This window comes from Equus caballus, chromosome 26 (assembly GCF_041296265.1).
Source record: "Equus caballus isolate H_3958 breed thoroughbred chromosome 26, TB-T2T, whole genome shotgun sequence".
NCBI classification, from domain to species: Eukaryota; Metazoa; Chordata; class Mammalia; order Perissodactyla; family Equidae; genus Equus; species Equus caballus.
This window is the reverse complement of record NC_091709.1, coordinates 35,547,821-35,575,053: the sequence shown is the minus strand read 5'-3', so window position 1 is coordinate 35,575,053 and position 27,233 is coordinate 35,547,821. Positions and strand designations below refer to the sequence as shown.

The 27,233-nt window shown below is 40.7% G+C and overlaps 2 protein-coding genes across 5 annotated transcripts in view; one reads left to right on the top strand and one right to left on the bottom strand.

Moving 5' to 3' along the window:
• SCAF4 (SR-related CTD associated factor 4) overlaps positions 1 to 21,895 on the top strand; it is a 61,954-nt gene extending 40,059 nt beyond the window's left edge. The window contains exons 16-20 of one of the 4 annotated variants that reach the window (XM_023630008.2): positions 147 to 304; positions 1,596 to 1,761; positions 1,846 to 1,932; positions 2,154 to 2,279; positions 16,152 to 21,895. In XM_023630008.2, coding sequence (XP_023485776.1) covers positions 147 to 304; positions 1,596 to 1,761; positions 1,846 to 1,932; positions 2,154 to 2,279; positions 16,152 to 17,098 — 1,484 coding nt within the window. In that variant the 3' untranslated portion in view covers positions 17,099 to 21,895. Of the gene's footprint in view, positions 1 to 146; positions 305 to 1,595; positions 1,762 to 1,845; positions 1,933 to 2,087; positions 2,280 to 16,151 lie in introns of all 4 variants that reach the window. The other 3 variants (XM_023630006.2, XM_070252089.1, XM_070252090.1) reach the window with 3 other exon arrangements.
• SOD1 (superoxide dismutase 1) lies at positions 19,898 to 27,102 on the bottom strand. The gene is given in 5 exon segments (NM_001081826.3): positions 19,898 to 20,104; positions 21,154 to 21,271; positions 22,114 to 22,183; positions 23,578 to 23,671; positions 26,928 to 27,102. Coding segments are annotated over 5 exon segments (465 nt in total). The 5' UTR covers positions 27,003 to 27,102; the 3' UTR covers positions 19,898 to 19,996.
• Between the last annotated feature and the right edge of the window lie 131 nt (positions 27,103 to 27,233).

Here is a 27,233-nt window from a genome sequence, read left to right as displayed (position 1 = left end):
ATTTAAACAATTAACATTTATAAGTTAGCATAGGCATTTCTTTAATAGTTAGAATGCTGATTTTTTAATATTTAAAAAATCATTTCTGGGTTTAAAGTTATAAACTGGAAATGGCAAACTGTTTAAAATTTCTTTAACTCTCATAGATTGGAAAGGAATTCCCAAGAAGCATGAAAATGAAGTTGCTCAAAATGGAGGGGCAGAAACCTCACACACAGAACCCGTGTCGCCCATACCTAAACCGTTACCTGTGCCTGTCCCTCCTATCCCTGTTCCAGCGCCTATAACAGTGCCACCTCCACAGGTAGGAATATTTGGGGCATCATGTAAACATTTAAATGTCTGAAAGATACCACTCTGAATCCTACTGTAGATGTATGTCTAGATTCATAGTCAACGACATGAGTGCATAAATGTGCATATTCTTCATGTTTTGCTATGTCAGACCTATTGTTTATAAACTCTTTAACATTTTTTCATAATGTTAATAAAACGAGAATAAATTCACATTGCCTTACATCTGTAGATGATTCAGTGTCTTATCCTCATAATGTTTCAGACTCCTGGCTTTGCTCTGGTGGTCTTCCTATGTCAGAATTGTTTTAAGGATTAAATGAGATAATGTATGTTAAATATTCAGCATGTTTCCTATTACATAATAAGAGCTAACTGATGAAAAACCTTTCAGTAAAAATTATAAATACTTGACCCAGAGTTTTATATGTGATCTAGTAGATTTTTCTTTCCTTTCAGTACCTTCCTTCCTCAGTTTCTCACATTAAAACTGAATCAGATAAATCTGAGCTATCTCAAGTGGATTGCCTGGCCTCTTGATTTTCTCAGTGTAAGGAGAAAATTACATGCTTTGATACATACTTAGCTATGATATTTTATAAATGGATTTCCCAAGTTGGCAGACTATTTAGTTGACCTTTTGGATATGTCCTTCCAGTGCAGGTTCTAAATATGATTCAATGTATATTAGCACTTGTTTAAAGAAACCTGACCTGTTAAAACTGATCATACCTTTTTTTATTTTTTTAATAATAGCTGACATTTTTGGGGTGTTTATTAATTGCCAGGCACTAGGCACATAACATATATTAACTATTTAATCCCCATAATTATGTGAGGTTGGTTGGCACTTTTGCGTTTTTCAGATGAGTAAAACTGAGCTGTGGAGAGTGTAAGTAGCTTGCTCAAGGGCACAAAGCTAGTTAAAAGGGGGGGCCAGGCAGCTTGACCCTAAGACCTGTGATCTTAATCACTGTAAATTGCCAGGTAGCTTTTCTTTGAGTTCTGTTCTCAAACTTTTGACCTGACCATGGAACATGTTTTAACATGTTATGTTCTATCAGAACACCAGTAGATACTGGTGAAATACAATGTGAATTTGCTGTCATAAAGTCGAGAACAAAAATTTGATTTCTGTCATTTGGGGTAGGTACGGATTACCACCTGTCATCTAATACGTTTATTCACATAATCACAAATTTAGAAATACCTGTTTTTTCAACAAGATATTTTCTTCATCTGTACGCACTGTATGGGTGGGAGGGTGGTAGATAGATGGCTTCCTTTCTCCTTCTTTCTAGGTCCCACCACACCAGCCAGGTCCTCCTGTCGTTGGTGCTCTCCAGCCACCTGCTTTCACACCTCCTTTGGGAATTCCCCCTCCGGGCTTTGGTCCCGGTGTTCCTCCTCCGCCGCCGCCTCCACCATTTTTGCGCCCAGGATTCAACCCAATGCATTTACCACCAGGTACACTAAGTTATTTGAGAAGATACTTTTTTTAGAGTCTGAAATAAAATGACATTGATGTGGATGTTATTTTTCTTATTCTAGGTTTTCTTCCTCCTGGACCCCCACCTCCTATAACTCCACCAGTGTCCATTCCTCCTCCTCACACTCCACCAATAAGCATCCCAAACTGTAAGCATATTTTTCCTTTGTGTTCACTTATCCTTGGAGTCAGGAGTAGGAGGGAGAAAGGACCAGTAATAGGATCTATAGTATGGCAAAAGAATGTTGACCGGGGTGATAATTAATTATTCAGCTTCACATGTTGATGTAATTATATTCCTTAGCTACTATCGCTGGTATAAATGAAGACACTACAAAAGACTTATCTATTGGAAATCCCATTCCAACAGTGGTGTCTGGGGCTAGAGGAAATGCCGAGTCTGGTGACAGTGTGAAAATGTATGGCTCTGCTGTGCCACCTGCTGCACCCACGAATCTGCCCACCCCTCCTGTAACCCAGCCTGTTTCACTTCTTGGTAAGTTAATTTTTTTATCACTAGTTTTTTTTTCCCCTGGCCAAGTTAGATTTTTTAAGAACAATGCTAATTCTGGTACAGTGTTCTCTGAGGCTGATATATTTTTTTGAGGAAAATCTTCCTCTTAAATCAAGGATATGCCCTTGGTCTTTACCAAGTGTAGCCCAAGAGACAACCTCAAAGATGAAATCATGTTTGTTTGTCTTGAGTAAAAGTTTGAATTTGCATATCTTAATTGGTATAGAAAAGCGATTAAACTAATCTCTATAAAAAAGAATTGGTCCAAAGTCCATGATCGACATGAACCCACATGTTCCAACTTTATAAGAGAGAGCATTTCTTTGACAACATAGGTTTTTTTATAGATCTAAAACCCCTGGACTGTGCTTGCATTCTCTGTGGGCTCACAAAGAAAGTATCTTTGATGCTTTGCAATAAAATGGCTTTGTTATCTGAGTGACAGTTACACAGCCTGAGGTCATGCCTTCCCACTGATCCCTCAGTTTTCTTCTGCTAGAGATTATGTGTTGTACTCTTTACCCACAATTTGACTTTCCCTTGAAGTGTGATTTAGATTGTTTATACCTTTAAGAGGCCTTACCCTTGCTTGCTTCAATTATAAATGAATATATCATATACTTGTTATAGTGACCATCTTTTAAATTAATAAAATTGTATTTCAGTTGGTATTGCCAAGTATAATTAACACTTGATTCTCTTAATGGGTGGTTAATTCATTCTTCGTATTATAACATTCGAGTCCTGTGAGCCCATGTTATTTTTCAGAGGTGTCTGTCTGCACTTTTGCTTTCATAATCTTAGATCTTTTAGGAAAGAGCACATTGGCTCCCTCTGAGATGTAGGACTGTGAGACATTGACTTGTGATGCAGGACTTTTTTCTTTTCAACTACACCTTTCAGTACTGTTGGAAATTTTTACTTTGTGCATGTACCACCTTTATAATAAAAACGAATTTGTTTTTAAATGGCATGCTGTCTTCTGCCCTCTCCAAGACTGAGCTTAGGCTGCTAATAAACTTGATTTTTATTTCCCTTGGTACACAGACTGGGTAATGAATGGTAAAAGAGGATTGGGATTAAAATTGGTCAGAAGTAATAATAGCAGTAGTCATCATCATGATGGGAGGTGATTTGTTTAATGAGGAAGTTGCTTCAGAGGTCTACTCCCTAATGGAAATCATGTAGTAGGAGGAACGTTGGACTAGGAGCCAGGAAACCTTGACAGGACTAGGAGCCAGGAAACCTTGACATCTTTGGATCTCAGTTTTGTTGTGCTTCCCCCCACCCCCCCCCCCACCCCCCCGCTTTTCCGTATTTGTAATAAGGTGGTTACACAAGAATCACAGAATCTGAGTCAGGTAGAATTTTCTGATCAACCCCTTTCCTACAGCCTACACTCACGCCCCTGATTATGAATTCTCTTTGAAATGAAATTTCTAGTTTGGTGTCCACGGATATAAGGCCACCTGGGACTATTTACAAAATTGTGTGTGTTTGTACTTTTTTCTGGGCTTAGTAAATTCATTGAATGGGTGAAAAGATTTCATCATCTCCAAGAGTTTAACAACCACTATTTCAAACAACCTTGAAGAATAAGTATCCTGCCTCTGATTTAACATTTAGGTTTTGTAGACTCTGCCCTTTATTTCTTATCACTACTAAAATATATCCTTTAAACTCTGTATCCAACATGTGAAACAAAATAAAACACAGATGAAAAGTTGGTGAGCTTAATGACCTAAGCACTGCTAGAACAATAATTAAATTTCGTAGTATTTATCCTTCCCTGACATACCTGTTTGGATTGGATGTCCATCTCCCCCTACCACCACCACTAGAATGGAAGTTCCATGAGAGAGGGACATGTGTTACATGAGTAGGTGGATTAATGGATGGTTTTCAATGCAGGGCTGTTTATACATCACCTCTGATTATGATCTTTGTATATAACTTAAACAAAATTTAGAAATTGAAGACTGCTCCAAATCTGGAAAGGTTAAAATTTGACATAAAAATGAAAACTGTTTTGTTAAATAAGCGCTTTTAACTACAATGCAGTTTTGTTCCAATCTGAGAAAGAAAACCTTCCATGTACCTTCAATTAGAAATCTTGAAAAGAATATCCCATGAATTTTGACTCTCAGAGAAATGAGATTTTTTTAATGTGTATGCCGATAAAGGAGGATTTATCCAAAAGATTAATCACAGTTCCATCATTTTGATAAAGGACTGTAGTAATCACATGCAGTACGGCAGCACTAAAGGGTCAGCAATTAGGTTAGGGTGTTGTTGATGTTAATCAAGTAATGGAATACCAGGACTAAGATGCTTTCACGTTTCCTCTTGGTGCTGTAATATTTTCTCCTATGATAAAAAGAAGTGTTAAGCCAAACCAGAAAACTTTAAGCCTAGAAGGTGATACTACACTTCAGTTTCTTCATCTGTAAAAAAGGGAATAAAAATGTCACACCAGAGTGTTGTGATGATTCAGTGTGCTAACGTATATAAAACAGCTGGCACGGGGCCTGCCACAGGGTAGGTGCTCAGTGAATGGTGGGTGCTTGTTACAGGTAAGGAATGTCATAGACCATATTTGGAAATACCTAGAGAATATTTATTCTTTGAAATTCTAAAACTATATTACTCTAGCTATGATTGATTTTAAGCTGTTGTATTTATTGACAGATAGCGGAAGCAAACTTTTTAGGAAAAAATGTATCTTGACATAGATGCCTCAGGTATTTTCATGATATGTTAGACCAGATCCTAAGTTCACACATATTCAAGTTCCATCACTTGGCTTACTGAGAAAACACGTGTGTTAGTCATAGTGATAGTTCATTTAAATAGCACAACATGGTATCTGTATTCTTCTCCTTAATGATACTCAAATAGTTTTTTTACATTGGAAGGTAAATGTATCATTGAGACTTAACTGAGTTCTTGCATCTTAATTTCTGAATTGTGGCACTAATACTTTTAAAGTAGCATGGTCCAAACAAATGTTCAACAGATCTCCCAAAGTTCTGTAGTGAGGCCTGCGATTATACTGGAAGGAGCCAGAGGGGTGCTCTAAGGATAGTTTGGTTTAAAGAATTTTCTGAATGATCAGACTTAAGTGTGGGTGTTAGTTTGGGAGTGATGACTACCTGCTTCTGGAGTTGAGCTGAGGTAGCCCATACTACCACATTTGTAGAGAACTACATCTCCATGTTTTAGAGATTCTGATTATTTTAGTAACTGATAATCTGAAACTATAAAATTATTTGATGGCACAATAGTAATGCATTATGGCTTGATTTTAAAGAAATTCATTCTTACTACCTCACCTTCAAAATAGCTAATAGAACAGTGGTGGTTTCCTAAAAGCTAAAGGTACCAGTCTGCAGTTGTTGATCATTTAGGAGAGAAGGAATATTAAAGATGATAGCAATTCTGTTCAATCTCTTTACTGTATAAGTGTATGTGTTTACTTTTCAAAAACTTGTATAACGTGTCTCTGATGTACAGCGTATTTTTATTAAAAAGTTCATTGTAAATGTGAAATTTGGGTTACTTTGGTGTTCCAAACAATAAAAAACATACACAAAAAAAGTTTGTTTGTGTTACATATCTCTACTGTGTTACCAGTACATCCAAAATACCTTTTCAAGGAAAAATTTTACTAAGTTGGACTCATTCCTTTTGTGGAAAATTAAAGCCTCGTCTCTTGCCAAATACATTTATTTGTTAATTTTTAAGATGCAGAGATTCTCCCCATTTTTGTCACACTGCTGTAGATGAGGTTGAAATTTATAAATAAGAATTGGGTATTTATAAGATTGCTTCCTATTTACTGGTAATTATTGTTACCGAAGATTTAAAGCAAAAGTCACAAATTGGTGGCCTGCAGGCTGAATTGCTAGATAGTGATATATTTCAGGCTTGATTTCCACACATCCTTGCATGGCCTCAAAAGGCATTATGGGTTGATGGTCCCAAATTTGGACACTTCAGGAAATGATGTGGACAGAATTGGTTTGTGAATTAAACAGGAGTGTTTGCCTTTATGCAGTAGTTGTGATCCCTAAAACTGCCTAGCAGATGAATAATTTTACCACTGAGTTCAGTAATTACTTTAAAATTATGATTTGTGATTTCACTTAGCTTTGGATTTCTCTGCCCAGAATTTTGATTTTTTATAGTTAGTAATTTTTAACAACATTTAAATTAGAACATTAGAGCACCAATCTACGAGTGTGAATAACATTCAAAGGAAACCTGAAGAAAATTCTAGAAAGTTTTTTTAATGATATCTAATTTTTTTAAACAATTTTTACATTTTAATGTCTTTTCTTATTCTGAACTTTGCTATAATGTTTGGTTATATTAAATTGTAAGCTAGAGGGATGTACCAGATGTTTAATTTCGTGCCCAAAAAAGCCTGCTGACTTTATCCTATAAAAGTGTTCATCTTTTGAAGGCGTCAAAATCTTTGAATTGGTACTCTAAATACTGCGTTATGTTACTACACTAGTGTCATGTAGTAGTAGTGGTTCCCAAATACTCATCACAGTGCCTTCAGCTTAGTATATAACATTGTTCTGTGGATACAGTGGATAATTAAAAGCAATTAATCTACAACTAATATTCCCTTAATTATGAATTCATGCATCAATACGCTATATTTTATCAGAAGGCAAAGCACTTCAAGAGAAGTATGTGGACAGTCTTGTGCAGAAACTTGAAAGCTGCTTATCACGTTGTCCCCATCTCCCCCTGCGCTTCCTAGGCAGCAGAACTCTGGCCTAAGAGGTCTCTTACATTTAAATCTCTCTGATAGACATGTTTTTGGGTGCAGAAACTCTGGGCTTTAGATTGATTTTGGTAGACAGAGATATTGCCGTGAAGAATTTCAGGTAAGATTTTTTTCCAGCTAACACTGAAAATAAAATACGCTGCAGATAACATCATTCAGTGACAGGTTAACTGTATATTCCAAACTTCTAGACTCTTAATAGTACAACTCTTAACTCTAAGTCATAGCTGCCGTACTTTGTCAGTGACAGTAAAACAGCAATTTGTATATAAACTGCACTTCTGAAAAGTGACTCTAAATGAAGTATAGGGAAAATGACCAAACAAAGCCTATTGTACATTATTTTGCAAAAAAAAGACGAGTCATTTTAAAGAGATAAGTCTCTGATTTCTCTTTATTTGAAATTCTGGTTTTCAGGTGTTGCATTTTATCAAAGCATAATGTACTCCTATGCTAAAAATAGATATACATCTGTGTATAACTGCATTATATATTATTGAAAACTCACATTTCTTTTAAAGCTCTCTTGCTACCGTTCTAACCATGATTTTTTGTATAACCTTAATGTATAATGCAATCTAAAATGTGCTTTCTCTCATTCTTTGAAAACTAGCTTCATATTCTTCCATTCTCCCCAGCTCCCGACACAGTACCTACTATAAGAATTGTCTGGGAGTCTTTTCAAAATAATTATACCCTAAATGTTATAAATTGACGAATCTAGGCAAAGGAAATACATGTATGAATTGTACTGTTCATTTTAGTTTTCTGAAGGTCTGGAGTTTTAAGAAAAATAGCATTTTTTATGATTAAAAATATATATGTACATGGCTGGGGATCTCAGGGCATTTGGTGGAAGAGATAAGAGTGGTCGATATATCTTTTCCTTCATGTGAAAAAATTTTAGCTTCCTGCAAAATGCCACATTGACATTCATTCTATTGGGATCAAATCAAAAAAGGTGGAACTACGACCAGAGAGAACATTGCAGCCTTTCTCAAAACAAATTTCAGGTCTTCATAGGTTTGCAGTGGAAAGAGACTCACCACCCTTGGCAAGAGACCTGGACCTTGTAGACACTGCTCTTGCCCCCTGAGAAGTATCTTCTCCTTGATGAGTTTGCTCATCACCTCTGCCACCACCATTCATTCAGCCGTTCAACATGTATTTATTCAGTACCTACTGTGTGCCAGGCACCCTTCTGGATACTAGAGACACCTGAATGAACAAGACAAGGCCTGTCTTCCTCGAGCTTATATTCCATTAGGGCCTTAGATAATAAACTAATAATTTCACATGGAGATAGTCCGATGAAGAGACCTATGAAAGTAAAGCAGAGAACAGGACTGGAGGAGTGTCACATGAGATGTGATATTCTAAATAGAATGGCCAGGAAGGGAAACTAAGGAGGTAATGGAGAGAAATGACAGTGGAAAGAGCTGTATAAATACAGAGGAAAGCCATTTCAGGTAAAGGAAAGAACAATAGGGGTCCTGGACTCAGAACGTAGTTGCTTGTTTAGGGACTGTGGCGGGGCTGGTATGGCTGGAACAAAGTGAATGAACAAAGGGAAAAGGGGCAGGTGATGAGTTTAGAGAAGGTTGTCAAGGGCCAGGTTATGAGTGCAGTGGGAAGTGTTGTAGGGTTTTGAACAGTGTTACAATCCAATTTACAGTTTTTAAAGGATTGCTATGGCTATTACATAGAAAACAGACTGTGGGAGTTGGTGAGAATGAAGAGACCAGATTGGATGCCACTGGAGTAGATGAGCGGTAAGAGGTTGTGTTGGTGTGGTACGGTAGAGGTGATAAGTAGTTGGATTCTGAATTTACTTTGAAGATAGAGTCTTCAGAATGCATTTATTAATTAAATACGTTCGAGAAAGAGCAATTGTTAGAGTGTAATTGCCTTTCCTGAGATGGGCCGGTCTCGAGGAGGAGTGGGTTTAGTGGACAGATAGCAAGTTAAAACATTGAGTATTTTGACTGATATTCGGGTGCAGATGTCAGGTAGACAACTGGTAAATAAAATCTAGAGAAGTAAATTCTGGTGTCATCAGCAGGTAATATTTACAGCCACTGGCACCTTTGAGATTACCTGAAGAGGGCATGTAAGTAGAGAAGTAGTGAAATGGATGAGGCCAGAAATATTTTAGCAGTTAGCAGTTGAGAATATGATACTGAGAACTAAGACATACATAGTTCCATGTGTGGGGAACTCTTCTGAGGAGTTACAGCCCTATGAGGTAGATACAGTTACCCTGTTTTATACATGGGGAAACCAAAGAATAAAGAGAAGAAATAACCTGCCCAAGGTCACAGCTACAAGTGGCAGAGCTAAAATTCAAGGTAGCTTTACTCCTACATGTGCGCTTTTAACCGATGTTCTATACTGTTCTCTCCAGGAAAGGATACTAAAAAGATGCAGCCAGTGGGCTAGCAGGCAAAAGTAGAGGGAGGTATTTTGAAAGCCAACTAAGGAGAGTTCCTAGGAAGGAGGGAGAGAGAAATCAGATGCCACTGATGGGTCAAGGAAAAGTGCTGAGACTTGCCACCTGGATTTAGCAAAATGAAAGCTCCTGGGTGACCTTGAGAAATATGGTTGCATCAGAATAATGGGTCCAAAAGCCTAATTATGGGGTCAGGAGCGATTGGGAGATGAAGAAATGGATACCATGATTTGGGACATCTCTGAGGAGATTTGCTGTCTAGGGGAATAGTAAAATGTGATAGCTGAAGGGAGATGCCAGGTGAGGGAGTTTTTTATTTCTAAAAGGTGAGTGAAACTACAGGATCTTGATTATTGGAAAACCCAGTAGAGGGGAAAATGTTGGTGCCAGAAAGAAGAGATACTTGCTAGATTGATATGTAGGTGAGAGGGCGTGGATTCAGGGCTCGAATTAAAGGGCTTCTTAGCCTTTGGAACACAGACGTTCACAGATAAAAGGAGCAAAATGCATAGAGGTGCAAGTAAATTGGTAGATTTGGCAATAGGCAGGTGGATAACAAAGGTGGACCTTTCTTTGTCTAAAGGTCTATTCTTTTTAATGGTTAACCAATCAGGATAAATAAAATGTGGTATATTCATATAGTGGAATATTACTTGGTAATAGAAATGAAGCACTATACATGGACCTTGAGAAGATGCTAAGTGAAAGAAGCCAGTGACAAAGGATCACATATTGTCTGATTCCTTTTATATGAAATGTCCAGAATAGGCAATAGAGACCAAAAACAGAGTATATGGTTACCTGGGGGTTGGGGGGATTTGGGGGGAAAAGGGTAGTGATGATTAATGGATATGAGGTTTCTTTTTGAGGTGATGAAAATGTTCTAAAGTTGATTGTGATGGTTGCCCAACTCCGAATATACTAAAACCATTGAAGTGTACACTATGCGGGTGAATTATAGACTATGAGAATTTGATCTCACTGAAGTTGTCGTAAAACAAACCAAGAGTAGACAGGATCGAGGAGAAACTGCACATGTGAAATAGATCGTAGGAACATGAGAATGTGAATTGACTAGGAAAATTAGAATTGCTGGCCAGAATTAAAGGGAGCACTTGTGGTTGTAGTTAAAACTTTAAAATGAGACCAGTCGGCATGCTGCAGATGGGACAGCCGGTGGTCTGTTCAGGTGCAGATTCAGTAGAAGAGTTGTATTTGAAACCAGCATTGAGGGTTTTCCAGCCAACTGTGGTGAGGGGAGAACCACGGACTCCAAGGCAGGTAAGGAGGAAAGTAGCCATGAAGGACACTGGGGACATGCCCCTAGTGGGATCGAAGATTGCTCCAGGGAGGGGGTCAGAGAGTGGGGTACTTGAAGATGAGGATTCAGAAGTGATAGTTATTTGTAATGAAAGGTCCAGGGCTTCCTAGAGGCAGTGGCTGTGGTAGAATGAAGACAATTGACGACGACGTGGAGTTGTCTTTCTACTAACTTGCCTTTCCAGATGTTCCTCTGCCCTCCCTCCTACTACCCCTCCCCTTTTTCACATAGCAACTCCTTGCTTTTCTTGAAAGATTCACTTAGATTTACATTTCCTGTGAAAGTGTCCAACTAACTTGATGCAGTTGATCACTCCCAAAGTATTTAAATTCAAACCCTTAGTAACTTTCTGTCTGTCTCACTGGCTGTACACACTGTAGTCCATGGCAGAAAGCCACCCTACTCATTTATGTACCTTCCCTGTCCCTTATTTACCTTCTCCTGAGATTTCACGGTCCAACCTTCTTCCCCCTCTCCACCCCTTTAACCCTTAAACATATCTGTTCTTTATTTCACATAATCGCAGACAGCTTTGCTATAAATGGCAATGGTTCCTCCCCTTTAATCTTGACTTTTATTTGTTTTTATTGTGAAACAAGCCATTTTTTGCCACCTCATAGGAAATATCCACAGTTAAGTCTTGTTATTTTGAATTAAACTCCACTGTATTTCTTATACTTCTCGAATTTGAACAGAGACATTTGGGGGTGTTACTTTTTTGGTCTGCCTTAAAATCTTGTTATATTAGAAAATTTGGAGTTTTCTATCTAATATGATGGTTCCCTGGGTCTGAACGCTTCCCTTTTTTGTTTCACCGATGTTCTGGGTGGGTTAACATCGTGACTCTTCTCTTATGAGCTCTCGGTATACATATAATCAATTTCTTCACATTTCTACCAGATGTAGCCCAGTCCCCTCCAATTCTCGATATTACCATGTGCAATTTATCTGTCTCCAAAAATTGCTTTTCTTCCAAAATTCCTGCATTGCTTTAATGCCTCCATCCACGCAGGCATCCAAAGCAAAGAGCTATGTTCCTCCATCTCTTAAATCTGTCAGTCCTGCCACTAAATGTCTTCAGTCTGGTTCTCATCTCTAGCACCTCTGTCTCGGGTCAGTCTCTCACCTCTGTCCCCTATATTCTTGGAATAAGAGCCTAACTACTCTCTGGTGTCCTCCCCTTCCTTGCTTTCCTGTACACTATTTGCTAGAAGGATCTTTCAAAAATGAATATAGGGTCATCTTTGCTAAACATTCCTCGTAGTTTCCCCATTACTCTAAGTCTAAGTCAAGGTTCCTTCTCACGGCACCCAGGACCTCTGAATTGCCCCATCTGCTCAGTCTCGTACACCTCATCTTTTTTTTTTTTTAATAATAATTTGTATTTACAGAAATTCTTTCTTGCTGCTTTAATAATAAACCTCATCTTCTCTCTCCTTAGTTTCATCAAAAGATACTCTATCGCAGTTCTGAGAACAACACGCTTTGCTTCTTCACCTTGTCAGTAAGCCTTTTCAAAAGCTGCTGCTCTCAAACAGTATTGTTCTTCCTTCTTCCTAGTTCCCTTGATTGTTCTTCCTTTCCTTTGAGACCCAATTCCAACATTCCCTGAGACTCGCATTCAGATTCACATAAACAAACTTTATCAGTCCCACCTTTGTCACCATACTAGCTTGTGCTGTCTCCTACAGCAGTTGACGCTTGTCTGTTTCTACTAGGCTATGTCCTATTTGAAGGAAATGGCTATGTTTTATTTATCTTTATATCCCCAGCACATTGAGTTAATAATGTAAAGCTTACATGTTCGATACATGTGTGAATGAATTTTCTTTTAAGATTATAACTCTAGAAAATCTGTCAGTGGTATTGTACATCATACTTCCAGATAAAGTAAATAATTGCTTTGAATGCCCTTTAGACCTTGGTAACTCACTATATATCCTGTTGGTATATGCATAATCTCAGCTTTCCTAATAAAAATAGAAATGAAATTCAGCTATCATGCCTATCAAGGGCTTGTGCCATTTGATAAATTTTTAATTAAATATAACTTCCTATAAAAGCAGTACATGTTCACTGCAAAAAAAATAACTTTTACAAAGCACAAAAAAAATCATAATTTCACCACTTCTGTGGTCTGAAGGCCAACATTTGGGACTATGGGAATATTCTGTCAGGAATCTCTAAAACATTTTGGTCCATAAAGAATTGATAGGAGGTCTACTTATTTACAGATGAGGAAAGGGGTTTGAGTATATAATATCTTAAGCAAATCCCAAATACAAATATCCACATATGTGGAATAGATGGATTAGGCAGTTTTTTAATAAGAAATATTGTGCTTTATAGAAGGTGTAAATGACTGTAAATGTTAACCCTGCCACATCAATCTGCATACATCCTCAAACGCATGCAATAAAGGACTTAGTGATGTGTTCCTAGAGACGACGGGTTTATATTTTATAAAGAATCATTGCCCATTTTATCTTCTGTGTACAAGGTGGAGGTGGCCTTGCATCCTTTGGCCACTGTCAGATCGGTAGTTGAGGAAGCCAGTCATCGTGGGGAAATCAGGAATAGGACTTTCCCATTGCCCTGCAAGAATCACCATGTCCTCCTAAAGGCTCATCTGAACTTAATTTTCTTGTTATATTAAGACGCTTTAGGCCCCTTCCCCATTTTTCTAGTGTTATTTAAGAATTTGCCAATGGCCTCTTGAGCCTATAGATTATAGATAGGTCCTTGAATGCTCGAGTGTGCTACACTGACCCCTGTAACAGTAAACATGGGTCGTTTTCGTCCTTCAGTAAAAGCTGGTGGGAAAGTAAAGTTGGATTTGTTTAAGTGCTTCCACATATGATACCTCTATTAAAAGAGGCTGTACCTGGGCACATAGAGTTTATGATGTGTGCTTTAAGTTAAAGTCCACAGATGTTGGGACTGTGCTATTCCTTTAAAAAGTGAGAAAGGATATCTTAGGTGCTTTTGTTGTCCCACTGTATGGTATATACTCAATAAATGCTCACAAAATGATAGGAAGAATGTTTCAGTTTGCCACTGAATGTTATTTCAGTCTGGGAGATGGTCTAATAGGTGGTGGTTCTGTATATGTTCATTGTCTGAGATTTTCCTAAGGACACTGAAGAATCTTTGAAGGGATGAGGTCTTGGCCTCATTCGTTCGTGTCATAATTTCTGGCTTTTCCCTGTGGGAATTAGCATTTCTCAGCTTCAGACCTGACAGGAAGCTCAGCGTATTGGCGTTTTTCCCAACCCTCGAAGTGCTGGACCTTAAACTGTGGTAGGTATCCGGGCAGCAGAGGGCTTCATACAATCTTCATGATGAGAAATGACAAAGAGTTGTGTGTGTTTTTGCCAAGTCAAATATTTAGTGTTAGGATATTTAGCACATGACAAAATAGGTGTGTGGCGTAATGGTGTCAGCCCTTAACTGTGTGCCAGACTCTGAGCTCTTGTTCATTTTATCCCATTTAATCTCAACAGAGGCAGATATTATCATCCCCATTTCTGAAGCACATGTCCAGGGTCATTCCTATGTAAGATGCTATTTCACCAAACATAATATGTCTCTTTAAGCATTTAAAAGAAGGTATTTTGGGGCCAGCCTGGTAGTGCAGCGGTTGAGTGTGCACATTCCACTTTGGCGGCCTGGGGTTCACCGGTTCGGATCCCGGGTGCAGACATGGCACTGCTTGGCAAGCCATGCTGTGGTAGGCGTCCCACATATAAAGTAGAGGAAGATGGGTATGGATATTAGCTCAGGGCCAGTCTTCCTCAAAAAATAAAATAAAATAAAATAATAAAGGTATTTTGTTTAAATACTAAAGCTGATGAGTCTTCATGTTAAGAGTTATAAACTGGTATATATACATTTTCAGGTTCACTCTATGTATTGCTTAAATCTGACAGAATAGTATTCAACCACATGTTGTAAGGAGCAAAAACTGAAGTAGAAATTCTTATTTATCTTATTAGTATTTGTACAGAAACTCTGGGAGCAAACAGGACTTGTTAAATGTTTGCTAAAGCAAGTGGGAGGAAGTGATTCAAGCTATAAACAGAACGTTGGGGGTGGGGGATGAAATTAGTTAGTATTGAAGTACTGGGTTTGCTCTCGGATTGTTTTTCTGAGTGTCACACAAGCCTTTTTCTTACCATTGCCAGTTGATAGTCATGACCCCACTTGCTCAAAGACGTTTCGGCAGTACATGCATAAATAGCATATTCTGACAAAACCTGGAACATTTTCCATCAGAGTAACTCCTATTGGTTATAGTATCTGCCTTGTGATGCTTGTATTTACAGAGAAATAAAATGAGAGATACGACGATACCTTTCCGTTACTCAAGTGGTGAACCAAAACAGAAATCCTTCTTTCTCGTATCATTGTAAACGACACGTTGTTGAATTTATATGACTCTTACACCAAAACATGAGTAAACCCTCCTGTAAATGGGAAATAAAACCAGTAAGTCATTGTTTGTTTCAGCAGCACTTGCCACCTTTGGGAGAATGACTAGAAGGTGAATGGCTGAACCTTCCACATTGTTCGGTCATTTCAGCCTAGCAGTTTACGCATTATGCTGTGCTTTGGAAAGGGACTCGTGAAAATAAATTCTACTTTTGTGTATGGATCTTTATTTTATAAGCATTAGTGTTTAAGTAATGTTTACTGCATAATAACTACATGAGGTATTTTAATGACATTGAATCAAAGAGGCCTCCTTTACTGCCTTTTCTGGGTCAGTGACCCCATTTTCTCCTAGTAATAGGTTGAACCAAGACTTAGAGTGTCAATCTTTCCTGGAGTACACCTGAAATAACCTTCAGTTGGCTGGAATAGTTCAGTCCTTTATCTCATTAGGACTTTAGCAAGTTGTTTCTCAGTGTGTTTCTAAGTTTTTTGAGTGGTAAAACTGCTACTAATGAAAGCTGTATAAGGAGATTTTGACATACTCTTTCTAAAATTTGGTATGTTACAATTTCCTTTGCCAGCTTATCTCAACCTCCACCTATATTAGATACTAATATACATGTACTAGTAATACATATCTTTATATATATATCTTTAAGACTGCTTGCCCTGGGTTGTTACTGGGCCCTCACATTGAGTTTCTGACAGGTAGACTGGCAAACAAGATGAAATTTGAAGATTCTGGATTTAATTGCATTTTGCTTCAAGCTTCACAGGAAGTAGTTGAAAATAGAATGCCATCTTCTATGTTATTTTATTTATTACATTTTTATTTTTATTGCCTTTTAGGTACTCAAGGAGTTGCACCTGGTCCTGTAATTGGGCTCCAGGCACCATCCACTGGTCTTCTTGGTGCCCGCCCTGGCCTGATCCCACTCCAGCGCCCACCAGGAATGCCTCCGCCTCATTTACAGAGATTTCCTTTGATGCCACCTCGTCCCATGCCACCACATATGATGCATAGAGGTCCACCACCAGGACCAGGGGGCTTTGGAATGCCTCCACCTCATGGAATGAAAGGTCCCTTTCCACCACATGGCCCCTTTGTTAGGCCTGGTGGAATGCCAGGGCTTGGGGGCCCAGGGCCAGGCCCAGGGGGTCCTGAAGACAGAGATGGAAGGCAGCAGCAGCCACAGCAGCAGCAGCAGCAGCCGCAGCAGCAGCCACCACCACAGCCACAACCGCAGCAGCCGCCACCAGCTCAGCAACCACCACCAACTCAACAGCAACCACAACCATTTAGAAATGATAACAGGCAGCAGTTCAATTCAGGTAGAGACCAAGAAAGGTTTGGAAGAAGATCTTTCGGAAATAGGGTGGAAAATGACCGGGAACGGTATGGGAACCGTAATGAGGATAGAGATAATAGTAATCGTGAAAGGAGAGAGTGGGGAAGAAGGAGCCCTGACCGGGACAGGCACAGAGACTTGGAAGAGAGAAATAGACGCTCTAGTGGGCATCGAGACAGAGAGAGAGATTCTAGAGATAGAGAGTCTCGTAGAGAGAAGGAAGAAAACCGAGGAAAGGAAAAGCCTGAGGTGACAGACAGGGCAGGTGGTAACAAAACCGCTGAACCTCCCGTTAGCCAAGTGGGAAACGTAGACACTGTTTCAGAACTTGATAAGGGGGAGTCTGAGTCTGCAGTTGTAAAACCTTCTGAAGAGTTACCTGCTGAGGCTACCTCATCCGTTGAACCCGAGAAGGATTCTGGCTCAGCAGCAGAGGCTCCTCGTTAGAGACTGGAATTTGTCAAAATGTGACAGTGACACTTCCTGGAGTGTAGAGCTTGAGGTGTACAGATGCTGTATTATATTTGCTCCTGCTATATCACAGCCCCACAGTAGTTGGTGGGGAATTGTAAGCAATTTGATTGCTTCCCTTCTATTTAAAAATAGCCACAAAATAACAAAAAATACTGAAAATATGAATAAATATTACCCTTTTTGCTGTAACTTTTTAAAAGTTTTGACTTTAAAAAGTTTACAAATCGTAATTAGAAGTGCTATTTTTTTTTTTTTTAATTTAAGACAAGGTAACGGTGAAAGCTCCTCAAAAACAATAGGGATGTTTTTAATAAACTCTATTTTCGTAACAAACTTTAATGTGTGCTATTCTTCCTACACTGCATTAAGGTGGAAAAGGATTGTTCACCATCAAAGTTTGAGCTGTTAATACTGTATTGGAGTCTAAATTAGACTTATTCTGATGGAAATAGACATCTTTATGTAGTCATTCTCAAACACTTTCATCTGTTAATACTTTTGATTTTTAGCATTTCAATCATAAGGTAAAGGTTTTAATGTTAATTGAAAAGCTTGTTAGTTTTGCAGTTCAATCAAGGTTTTCTTTTTTACCATTGGCTTTGTGGTAAATGGTGCCCTAATTAATTTGTAAAGAGAAATTTTGCTGGAGGGAAAATTGGATCCCATCTTACCAGTACTTTGTACTATAAATTATCTGATTGCCTGGGTATTACTTACTTACTTAGAAGGTTGGGTGTTTTTCTTACCATCCCATTAAGTTTTTCAAAAGGGTGAAAGAAATCAAGGTTAACATTTGCAACCTGAAAGCTTTTTGTCTTATTTTATATGTTTAAGGACTTAAATGCAACCTGTTGTTTCCTATAAGCCTTGCCTGTTGCCTTTCTTTACCAATGTCTAATCTCCCCTGCTGGGCAGAGGTAGACTAACGTTTTGCCAGAGTACTTTATCTCTTTTGCCTAAAATTGTTGGGCTAACTAGGAAAAATAGTTGTAGCTTATCCAAGAACTACTACATGAAGACATCCAAAGCCAAGCCAAACCTGTACCTAACTAGTACAGAAAAGCAGTCCGTCCCGCTGCCTACCCAGTGCCGAGGAAGAGACCTGCCGGGACCCAGCCCAAGGAGTTAGGCTCGGGGAAGCTTTTTTCTTCCTCCACTTCATTTTTAAAGTTTCAGTGTTCTAGCAGTTAACTTTTCTGTGTCCTCATCCCCAGGCGAAGCTGCTGTATTACTTTGGTTTTTAAATAGTATACTCTGCAGCAAGATCTGATGGACAGAATTTCTCTAGGGCAGTTTTCTTGGGTTTCTATCTATCTTTAGAAATAAGAAAAACCTGCTTCGTATCGGCAGACTCGAATTACAAAACTTTTCCTTAGTTTTCTGTAGGACCACTGAGAAGTTTAAAGTCGTAGCTGAAACTGCTTCTGGGAAGACACATCTGGTTATTTAGTGTTCAGATTCCAAGGACTTGCAGCCCTGTACTTCCAAGTGAAAGTAGTGAGAACACCGTGTTTGCACGTGACAAAACCCCAAAAACACTAAGTGGTAGCGATTACACGTGAAGCTTTAAAGGTCACAAGCGAGTCCCTGTATTTCAGTCCTATCCTGCATACGTACCAAACTGTACATTAGAGAAATCTGTTAAATACTGTTTTTAGATTCTCTACCCAGCTGACAGCAGTTTTAACCACCTGTTGTGAGCACACGGTTCTTTACTACCAATTTTAAAACTCTGAAGGCACTACAAATTGTCTGTTTCCGAATTAGCTTTTCCTCTCCTAAGTAATCTACATTTGATAAAGTACATCATATATTTATGATCAATCAGAACTGTAGCTTATTTCTGGCTTATCAAAAATATTCTACAACTTTCAATTAATAAACAACCGTAATGCACATAGTCAAACCTGAGTTAGGTTAACGTTTCATTTAAAGCATTCTCTTACAGGAGCACAAGTATTTACATTAAGAGAAAGACCTGAATTCACGAATTGGGTGTGTAAATTCTTCTCTTTAAACCTCCAGAACCCACAATCAAACATTTCCTTGGTTCCATCTTACAATGTTATTCCTTTAAATGGCTAATCTGAAAGTAGGCTGTGCCAACCTCTACTTTTATTATAAACTAAATGTTCACAAGTCTACAGAAATGTGCCATTTTGGCAGGTAGGTAAATTAATCTTATTCTTAGCTAACTGAGGCTGTAACTTGCCATTCAGTTTCACTAGAAGTTATCAAAGTGCTCTTAGACCATAACATTTACTTTTAAAAATAAACTTACACACTTTTGAATCAAAATGCTATATTGGTTAAGCAGGGAAACTACCTTCATTTCTCTAAAGGTGACAGGATAGTCTATTTGTCAAAGATTAAATTTCAGGTTAGCTTTAGCCAAAGACCAGCTGTTAAAATTTAAAACATTTTCAAAAGAGAGCTCTATGAAATAGTCAATACCTGTCAACACGCTACTCTACCTGTTTAAGCTCTGTGTCTGAGGGATCAAGCTAATTTGGAATTTCAATTTAGATACTTCACTAGGTTCAAGATACAGTGCCATATAGGGTACTTGTTTATTGTAGACCTGAACGAGAACTGAAGAAATTCACTTAAGTTTAATACTCATATATGATTAAGTCTGGCAAAATACAGAGATAGAAACGGACATTTTAATTGAATGAGTTTTATAAAATTAAACAAATCATCCAACTGATCATAAATCAGTTGTCATTACAGGTACTTAAAGCAATTAAAAAAAAGTCACACAAATTACACTTTTAAGGTTACAGCGTTTAATGTTTATCAAGTTAAATTTCTACAACTAGCAAGATAACAGATGAGTTACTAGGACTCAGACCATGACACGGGGAATGTTTACGGAGCGATCCCAATCACACCACAAGCCAGACGACTGCCAGCGTTCCCCGTCTTTGTACTTTCTTCATTTCCACCTTTGCCCAGGTCATCTTGTTTCTCGTGGACCTTTAAGAAATTTTAAAAACATAGAAGTTAGGGCTATTAAGTAATTACCACCGCTTGTCAACAATACCCAAAAGACTTAAGAATCATTTAATATTTTTTAAAAAATGTTAAAATAGTCCTACTTGTAGGGAAATGTACTAATATTTAATCTAGTAGTAAAAAGTAGAAACTACTTAAAGCTTTTTCTTGATGATGCAGACATAAGTTACCTTTTCATACTAGGTACGTGTTGCTTTCTCTAAATGAAATACTAAAAACCCAAACATCACACAGCCACCACATGCTGGTCTTAATCCTCCGTGAGAAATTTTAGTAACCTCAGTTATAGTCAGCATTCTTTCACAGTACAAATTGCTTTGGCAAAAAGGAAAGGGAAGGTGAACCAAAAAACATCCATCAAAATCGTGCCTAATGAACAAGAGGCCTCTAAGTAAGAGGTAAATCCTAAAACTACTGAACTATTTAAACAACAGTATTTTAAATTTTGCTTATCAAGCACTGACAAAGTTGTAAGGACACAGGGTCAACTGCAAGGCTAGTGAACATTAACTATCCTCTGGGGTAGGCAAGAGCCTACACTACGTGCTGCTCTGCGTGGACCAGACGCAGCTCCCAAGGGTCACTTGGAGCAACCACTTCCCACGTGTTAAAAAGTGATGATAACCTGCCAACGTGAAGGAGTATTAATGTCGCGGTCCGCCCCAGATTTTAGACTCCACAAAGTGTTCTGTTTAACTACAACGGGGAAAACCAACTGTGGCAAGAAAATCTGGCCATTTTAAAACTACAGACTACTGTTTCCGTAATATAAATCTCCTATGATCAAATGTGATCTACTTTATGACCGCGTCTTAGCAGAAGGGTGTTCTTAACTGACCTAGATCATTAATACATCTTCATTGTAATCATCCAAGAAAATAACTTTCCTAATCTGAACTAAAGGTACAATTTGTCTGGATCCTTACAAACCAGGATTAATAATCATGAAAAGATCTATGACTGTGGCTTAGGAGGAGCTTTACGCATATCCTGGTTATAAGAAAACTTACCACCATTGTGCGGCCAATGATGGAATGCTTTCCCGAGAGTGAGATCACAGAATCTTTCATATCCACATCAGCCTTACCATTTTCATCAGCAGTCACATTGCCCAGGTCTCCAACATGCCTAACAGTGACAAAGCATCAGAGAGATTAGGACTGATTTTCATTTAACTTACCATCAGGATAGTTCAGGAGCCGTATTAAAAACTGACTGAGTCAAACAGATACATGAGGGTGGACTAAGAGGTGGATATGGTAAATAGCAAACAGGACCCACTTTTCCAGATTACCGAAATTTTGGAAACATACAAATTTAAAAACAAGCAACTAGACATTCTTCAAACAAGGCTTCAAGTCTACAAACTAATGCTCTGGGAAGAGGTGTGGGATGAGGGCGCACCTCGATTTCAGAGGTAAAGTACCAAAGGGTAAAATTCTTAGTTACTGAGTTCTGCCGGTTAACTCTGGCATGGCTAAGAAAGCTATGCCCCTAGGCCTCTGTTATAAACATAAACTAATCCTTGTGCTTATTAAATTTATTGTCTTCCTGAAAGGCTCTCAGAAAATAAACACATACAAATGGAGTCTCACTGAATTTTCAATATCAAATTTTTATCTACAAAGCTTCCTAGGTTTCACCATAATGATTTGCTAGTGGTTGACAGTACTGTTATTCATGACACTTCCTGTATTAGTTCCCTTTGGCATCTGTATTAGTTCTATATTCAATAAATGCTACAAAACCAAATCGTTTTAAGTGTCCCCATTTGTCAATTCCTCAGCCCAGGGAGGAAGCCATTCTAGCACTTGGGGCCAGGGGGTGACATGGGGGGGCAACAAATGCAAGAGCAGAGGAGGGGGACACCACTCAGTTATCATCGCGTGCAATTGCAAAGAGTATACACATATCGACCCCAAAAAGCCACAACCATTATTTCAATACGAGTTCAGCATTCTCTCACTCACCTCTCTTCGTCCTTTGGTCCACCGTGTTTTTTCGACAGAGGATTAAAGTGAGCACCAGCAGTGGTACAGCCTATTTACCAAAAAAAAGTAGCCAAATTATGGAACAAAATTCCAAAATTCTAAAAAGAAACTGGTCATTGAGAAAACCTCAAATGGATAAAGTACTGACCCACACCATGACTTCTAGGCTAATAAAAACAGGATGCAACACCTTCAACAAAACGGGCAGATAGGAGACACAAGTTCTAATGCCTGCGTGACACTGGTAAAGTTAACACCCTGCTATGGGTTCGGTTTCCTCACTGCCCTGTACAATAAGAGGGCTGAGAGTTGATCTTCAATGGTTCTTCTATTGTTAAAATCCCATGATTATGACCCTAGGTCATTAAAAGGTACCATACCTTAACTATAAAAAACTTACCTCCCCAGCAACACATTACACCCAAGCAACTCTCCTGTCCGTGGCCTTTACTTGGTGCATGCAGAATATAGAATGCACCTTATGTCCAAGGGCTGCGGCCTCACACAACCCCAGGGGGCGGCGTTCAGACTGTGTTCTGTAAAAACGGCACTCCTGTGTGCCAGGGAATGCCATTCACACAGAACACAGCCACCAAGAGCAGGAGGTTCTTTCATGACATGGCTTTCTCCACTCAGAGGCTGACGGGAAGTTCCCATTGTTTGCACCTGCCATCTATCCCCTCGGCCCCCAGGTCCACCCCACCCAGGAAGTAGCAGAGTCTCAAAGCCACAGGGCAAGTGCCTCCCAAAGCAAAGGCAATAAACCAAGAAGCAACTTGAGAATTTCATAATTACTGAAATGGATCAAATCTGGACATGAGATCACTATTTACAGGAACCAAATTATGGAACAATAAACAAAGTGCCAGCAAAACAAGTCCAGTTCTCATCATAAAAAGTGTAAACATTAAGTTCAGATAACCCAAATGTGGCAAAAGATCACTAAGTGCAATTTAACCCTTAAACTTTTGTTAACTGGCCACACAGAGAAAATGAAAGTCAGTCCAAAGCATCAACAGCTGACACTCCATCTTCGGTTGGTATCTTACGTCTGTCACCCTCAGGCTCTGGTTCGGAGGCCTGGAGCTATTCTTACAGGGTGATGCAGATAAACGCACCTTGCGCGTGAAGCACCCACCCCAACCCCAGCTCACCAACACTGAGATCCCTGCAGAGGATACGAAAGGAGCGGAATTTTTTGTTTTCTTGAAAAACACCTGAGACTTATATAATCAAGCCATAATCATGAAAAAAACATCAACACTTTCCCCCTCCTTTCCACACTCAAGAGTCAAAAACCAGTTTTGTGGCTATCTCCCTAAGGCTGACCTTAGCAGTCATACTGACTTGACCTTTTTTTTAAAAGTCTAGGGGTAATTCTACTCGGTCCCGTTTATCTACTAGGTTAAACCGTGTGGGCCACTAGAGGAGCCCAGCACCCACCTTGTGTATTATCTCCAAACTCGTGGACGTGGAATCCGTGATCGCCTTTGGTTAATCCTTCAATGAATCCCTTCAGAACGACGGGCCCACCTTCCTTTATTCAAAGAAAAGCGCAACAAGTTTGAGAGAGCAAGTGCTGAATGATCTCCACCAGTCCCAGGAAAGTGGAAAGAACATGGCCTTGGGAGTTAAAAAAGAGCTGAGTCACACCCCGGGCCTGCAGCATCCCAGCGGTGACCCTCCCGCAAGCTGCTGACCGCTCATTCAAACGCAGTTGAGCGCGCGCTGGTTCTTCCTGTAAATACTTCTGAGTCGGTTATACTCGACATGGTGAGTCTACGTGTACACAGCAAACTTTTTAACCCAGATGTTAGCACATCATCCACTTCAGCATCTTGCTTTCTTCATGCACTCTTCCATAAGGCAAACATACACATTTGCCCTAAAAAAGAAGAAAGAAAAAGGCCCCCCGGAAATGTCCACCTGGCTACCGAGGATCCCTGCTCTGCATTCTCCACTAAGAGGGGTGATCTCCAGTTTCCGGCATAGATATTTTTGCTTCATAGCCAGAAAATACCCTATCCCACCGCCCCTGCGGGACTGGCTCTGGTCTAAACAGAGGTACTGTTTCTCAAGTGTTTTCAGGCACTGAAATCTAGATAACCTTCCCAGTCTAACTACTGAGACCAAAAAGCAAGGACAATAAAAACACCAGAGCAGAAGAAAAAACACAGGTACCACCATTCAAGCAATGGTGACGGGTAACGGTACCACGTGGCTGCACACAGAAATCAAGGCAGCTACTGTGACAGCCAGGCAGAGATCCTAGGAGTAGAATAAAATATGCACAGCATCAACACCACACAGTAACACACGGGATGGTGTGTTTGCTTTTGCTTTTAAACAGCCAGGGCCAACAGTTACAAGAGGTGCTAACCTGGAAGACCTGACTTCCCACTGGATAAATACCACCACTCAAAGGAAGTCATGTGGCAACTGCTGCCCTTTTTTGCTTTTCTTTTTGAGAACAGATATACTTCGATTCTTCTAAGGACAACTTTTAATTTTGGAAAAACTCAAATGTGGAATGTTACCCCCCAAAACACACTGTGTCATCAAAGCCCAGAATGGCCAAGAGGACAGGTTGTGTTAAGCCGCCAGTGAACGGGTGACACACAGAGCACACATATTTCAGCAGGAAGCCACCTGGGTACAACCCTACAGGGCCAGGCTCTTACCTCAAGTGAGTCAAACAGGTCAGGGACGCAAGAAGGAATGTCAACTGGCCCATGCCCCGTGTTGCCCTGGGCTAATGAAGGCTCAGTCTGGACAGATCTCCAAATTTTTCAAGAGAAGCTAAGACTTTGGACTTATTGGCAAAAATTTCTGAGTTTTAAAAATTGGGGGAGGAGGGTGGAGGACTGGAAACGAATCCAAAATTTTAAACACTCAATAGGCCAAACAAACACAGTTTACTGCCAGTTTAGTATATCTGCCTATCTGTGGAGCTGTGATGCTTAACTCTCAAGGGTCTTCATTCCGTACAAACAGCAGCATGAAAATGAAGTTTGGAACTTAAGAGGGCGCCAGCCACACAAGTGGCTCAGGGACGGTGGAAAAGCTAAGGGAACCTGGGTCACGAATGGCCTCACATCTTGGCTTCTGAATGCAGTGCCATTTCTCACTGGCCAGAGGGAAGGGATCCCTGAGGCTCTAGTATCCGGGAATTATGTGGGGAGGAGAGAGGAGGACAGAAGAAAGTATGGCAAAGGAAAACAGCAAAATTTAGTCAAATGCCAAAAAGCCTTTTCCAGAAAACGTGGAAACCTCATAAAGAAAAAATTAAGCTAGAGTTTAAGTTCTCCTTCACATAAATTTCATAGATGGACACTTCCCTAGATTATTTCTCCTGTCCTCTCGCATTTCTGTAAACCTCTTCAAAGCCTACATCTCATTCATGTATTAAATATTGTCACGATTAAGAAGCCAAGTACAACATAAACCATCTCCCACCGGGTGGTAACCTCACTAAGATTTGGGGAACACTCTTATCACAACCACCTTCCTTACACGCCTGTGTCTTGCAATATTATCAATAATGAGTATTTCTGCATATTTTATTTTACGAGATTTGTTCAGAAGTTTGTCTTCGACGACATCAGTAACGGGCCTATTGGAGAGCAATTTCAAAGTCGCTTCACAGAGAATTGGGTCAAACGACTCCAAGAACAGTTAAGTGACAATTCCATGCAATGTAAACAACGGTCCAGGTGTCCTTACTTCCATCTCCCAAACCACACCCACTATCTACAGAAATTCTCAACCCACGGTGCACACTGGAACCACCTTGGAAACTTAAAAAATAGCAATGCTCAGGCTGCACCCTGACAGATTTTTATATAACTGATCTCGAGTTGGGCCCCGGTATCTGCATTTTTTTAAAGCTCCCCATATGAGTCTACTGGACACCCAGAGTTAAAAGTCGCTGCTCTGGAAAACCTCCAGCAAGGGAGTTGCTCAGATCTGACTTTTGGAGCGCTGGAGGAGGAAAAGGAGCTTTGCCCAGGGTCATCTTCTTTGCCCTTACAGCCTGAACATGACCCAGAGCAGAGGTCAGCAAACCTTTCTGTAAAGGGCCACATTCGGTCTCTGTCGCATATTCCTGTTTTTCACGACCCTTTAAACACAAATAGATAAAAACCACTCTTAGCTCGAGGGCTGCACAAACATCAGCCCTGGGAAGGCACAGGCTCGCGGGCCGGAGTTTGCAGATCCCTAACCTAGGGAGCCCAAGTCGGAAAGCAAACCCCAAAAGGATAACGGATGCGACGACCTCCCGGCGTCCCGGAGTCCCGGCCCCTCCCCCACCCCGCCCCGCCACTCCAGGATCTCCTGGCCGGGCCGGGCCTCGGACTGCGCAACTCGGAGCGCGCAGGATCCTCGAGACCCAGAAAATGACCCTGCAAGGAAGGGTCTCCGCCTTGGCCCGCAGACGCCGAGGCGGCGGGCGAGGAGGCCCTGACGCCAGCAGCTCTCCTCGTGCGCGCTCTCTCCTCCCTCCCCGGCCGCGGCTCTTGGCACCCACGGGACCCGCTGGGTGTTTCCTCCCACACCCCCGCCCAGGCCTTTCCTGCCCGCACCCCGCCCAGGCCTCGCCACGCACGCGGCCGCCGGGCCCGCCTGGTGACTCAGCACCCGCGGCCGCGCGCGGGGGCGCCGCATAGCCTCCGGGCCACAGGCCCTGGGTGGCTCGGACCCGCCGGCCCGGCGCGGCGGGGGCGTGGCGAGGGCGGCCCGGGGCCTGGCCGGCCCTCAGGAGCACAGGTGCGCGGGCGCGGCCCAGCCCTTGCCTGCTGCTGCTCGAAGTGGATGACGCCGTGCACCGGGCCATCGCCCTTCAGCACGCACACGGCCTTCAGCGCCATGACTCGCGGGGTCGCGCTCTGCTCCGAGATCCGAAGGGACCACAGACGCAGCAGAAGACGCCGACGCAAGGCGCGGCGGGCGCGCCACTCACTTTTTATCAGCCGAGTCCCCGCGCCCCGCCCACCCTGGCCTGGAACCAATCACCGCCCGCGCACTTAGTCCCCTCCCCCCAGCGGCTTCCGCGCCCCGCCCACCCTGGTCTGGAACCAATCGCCGCCCGCGCGCTCAGC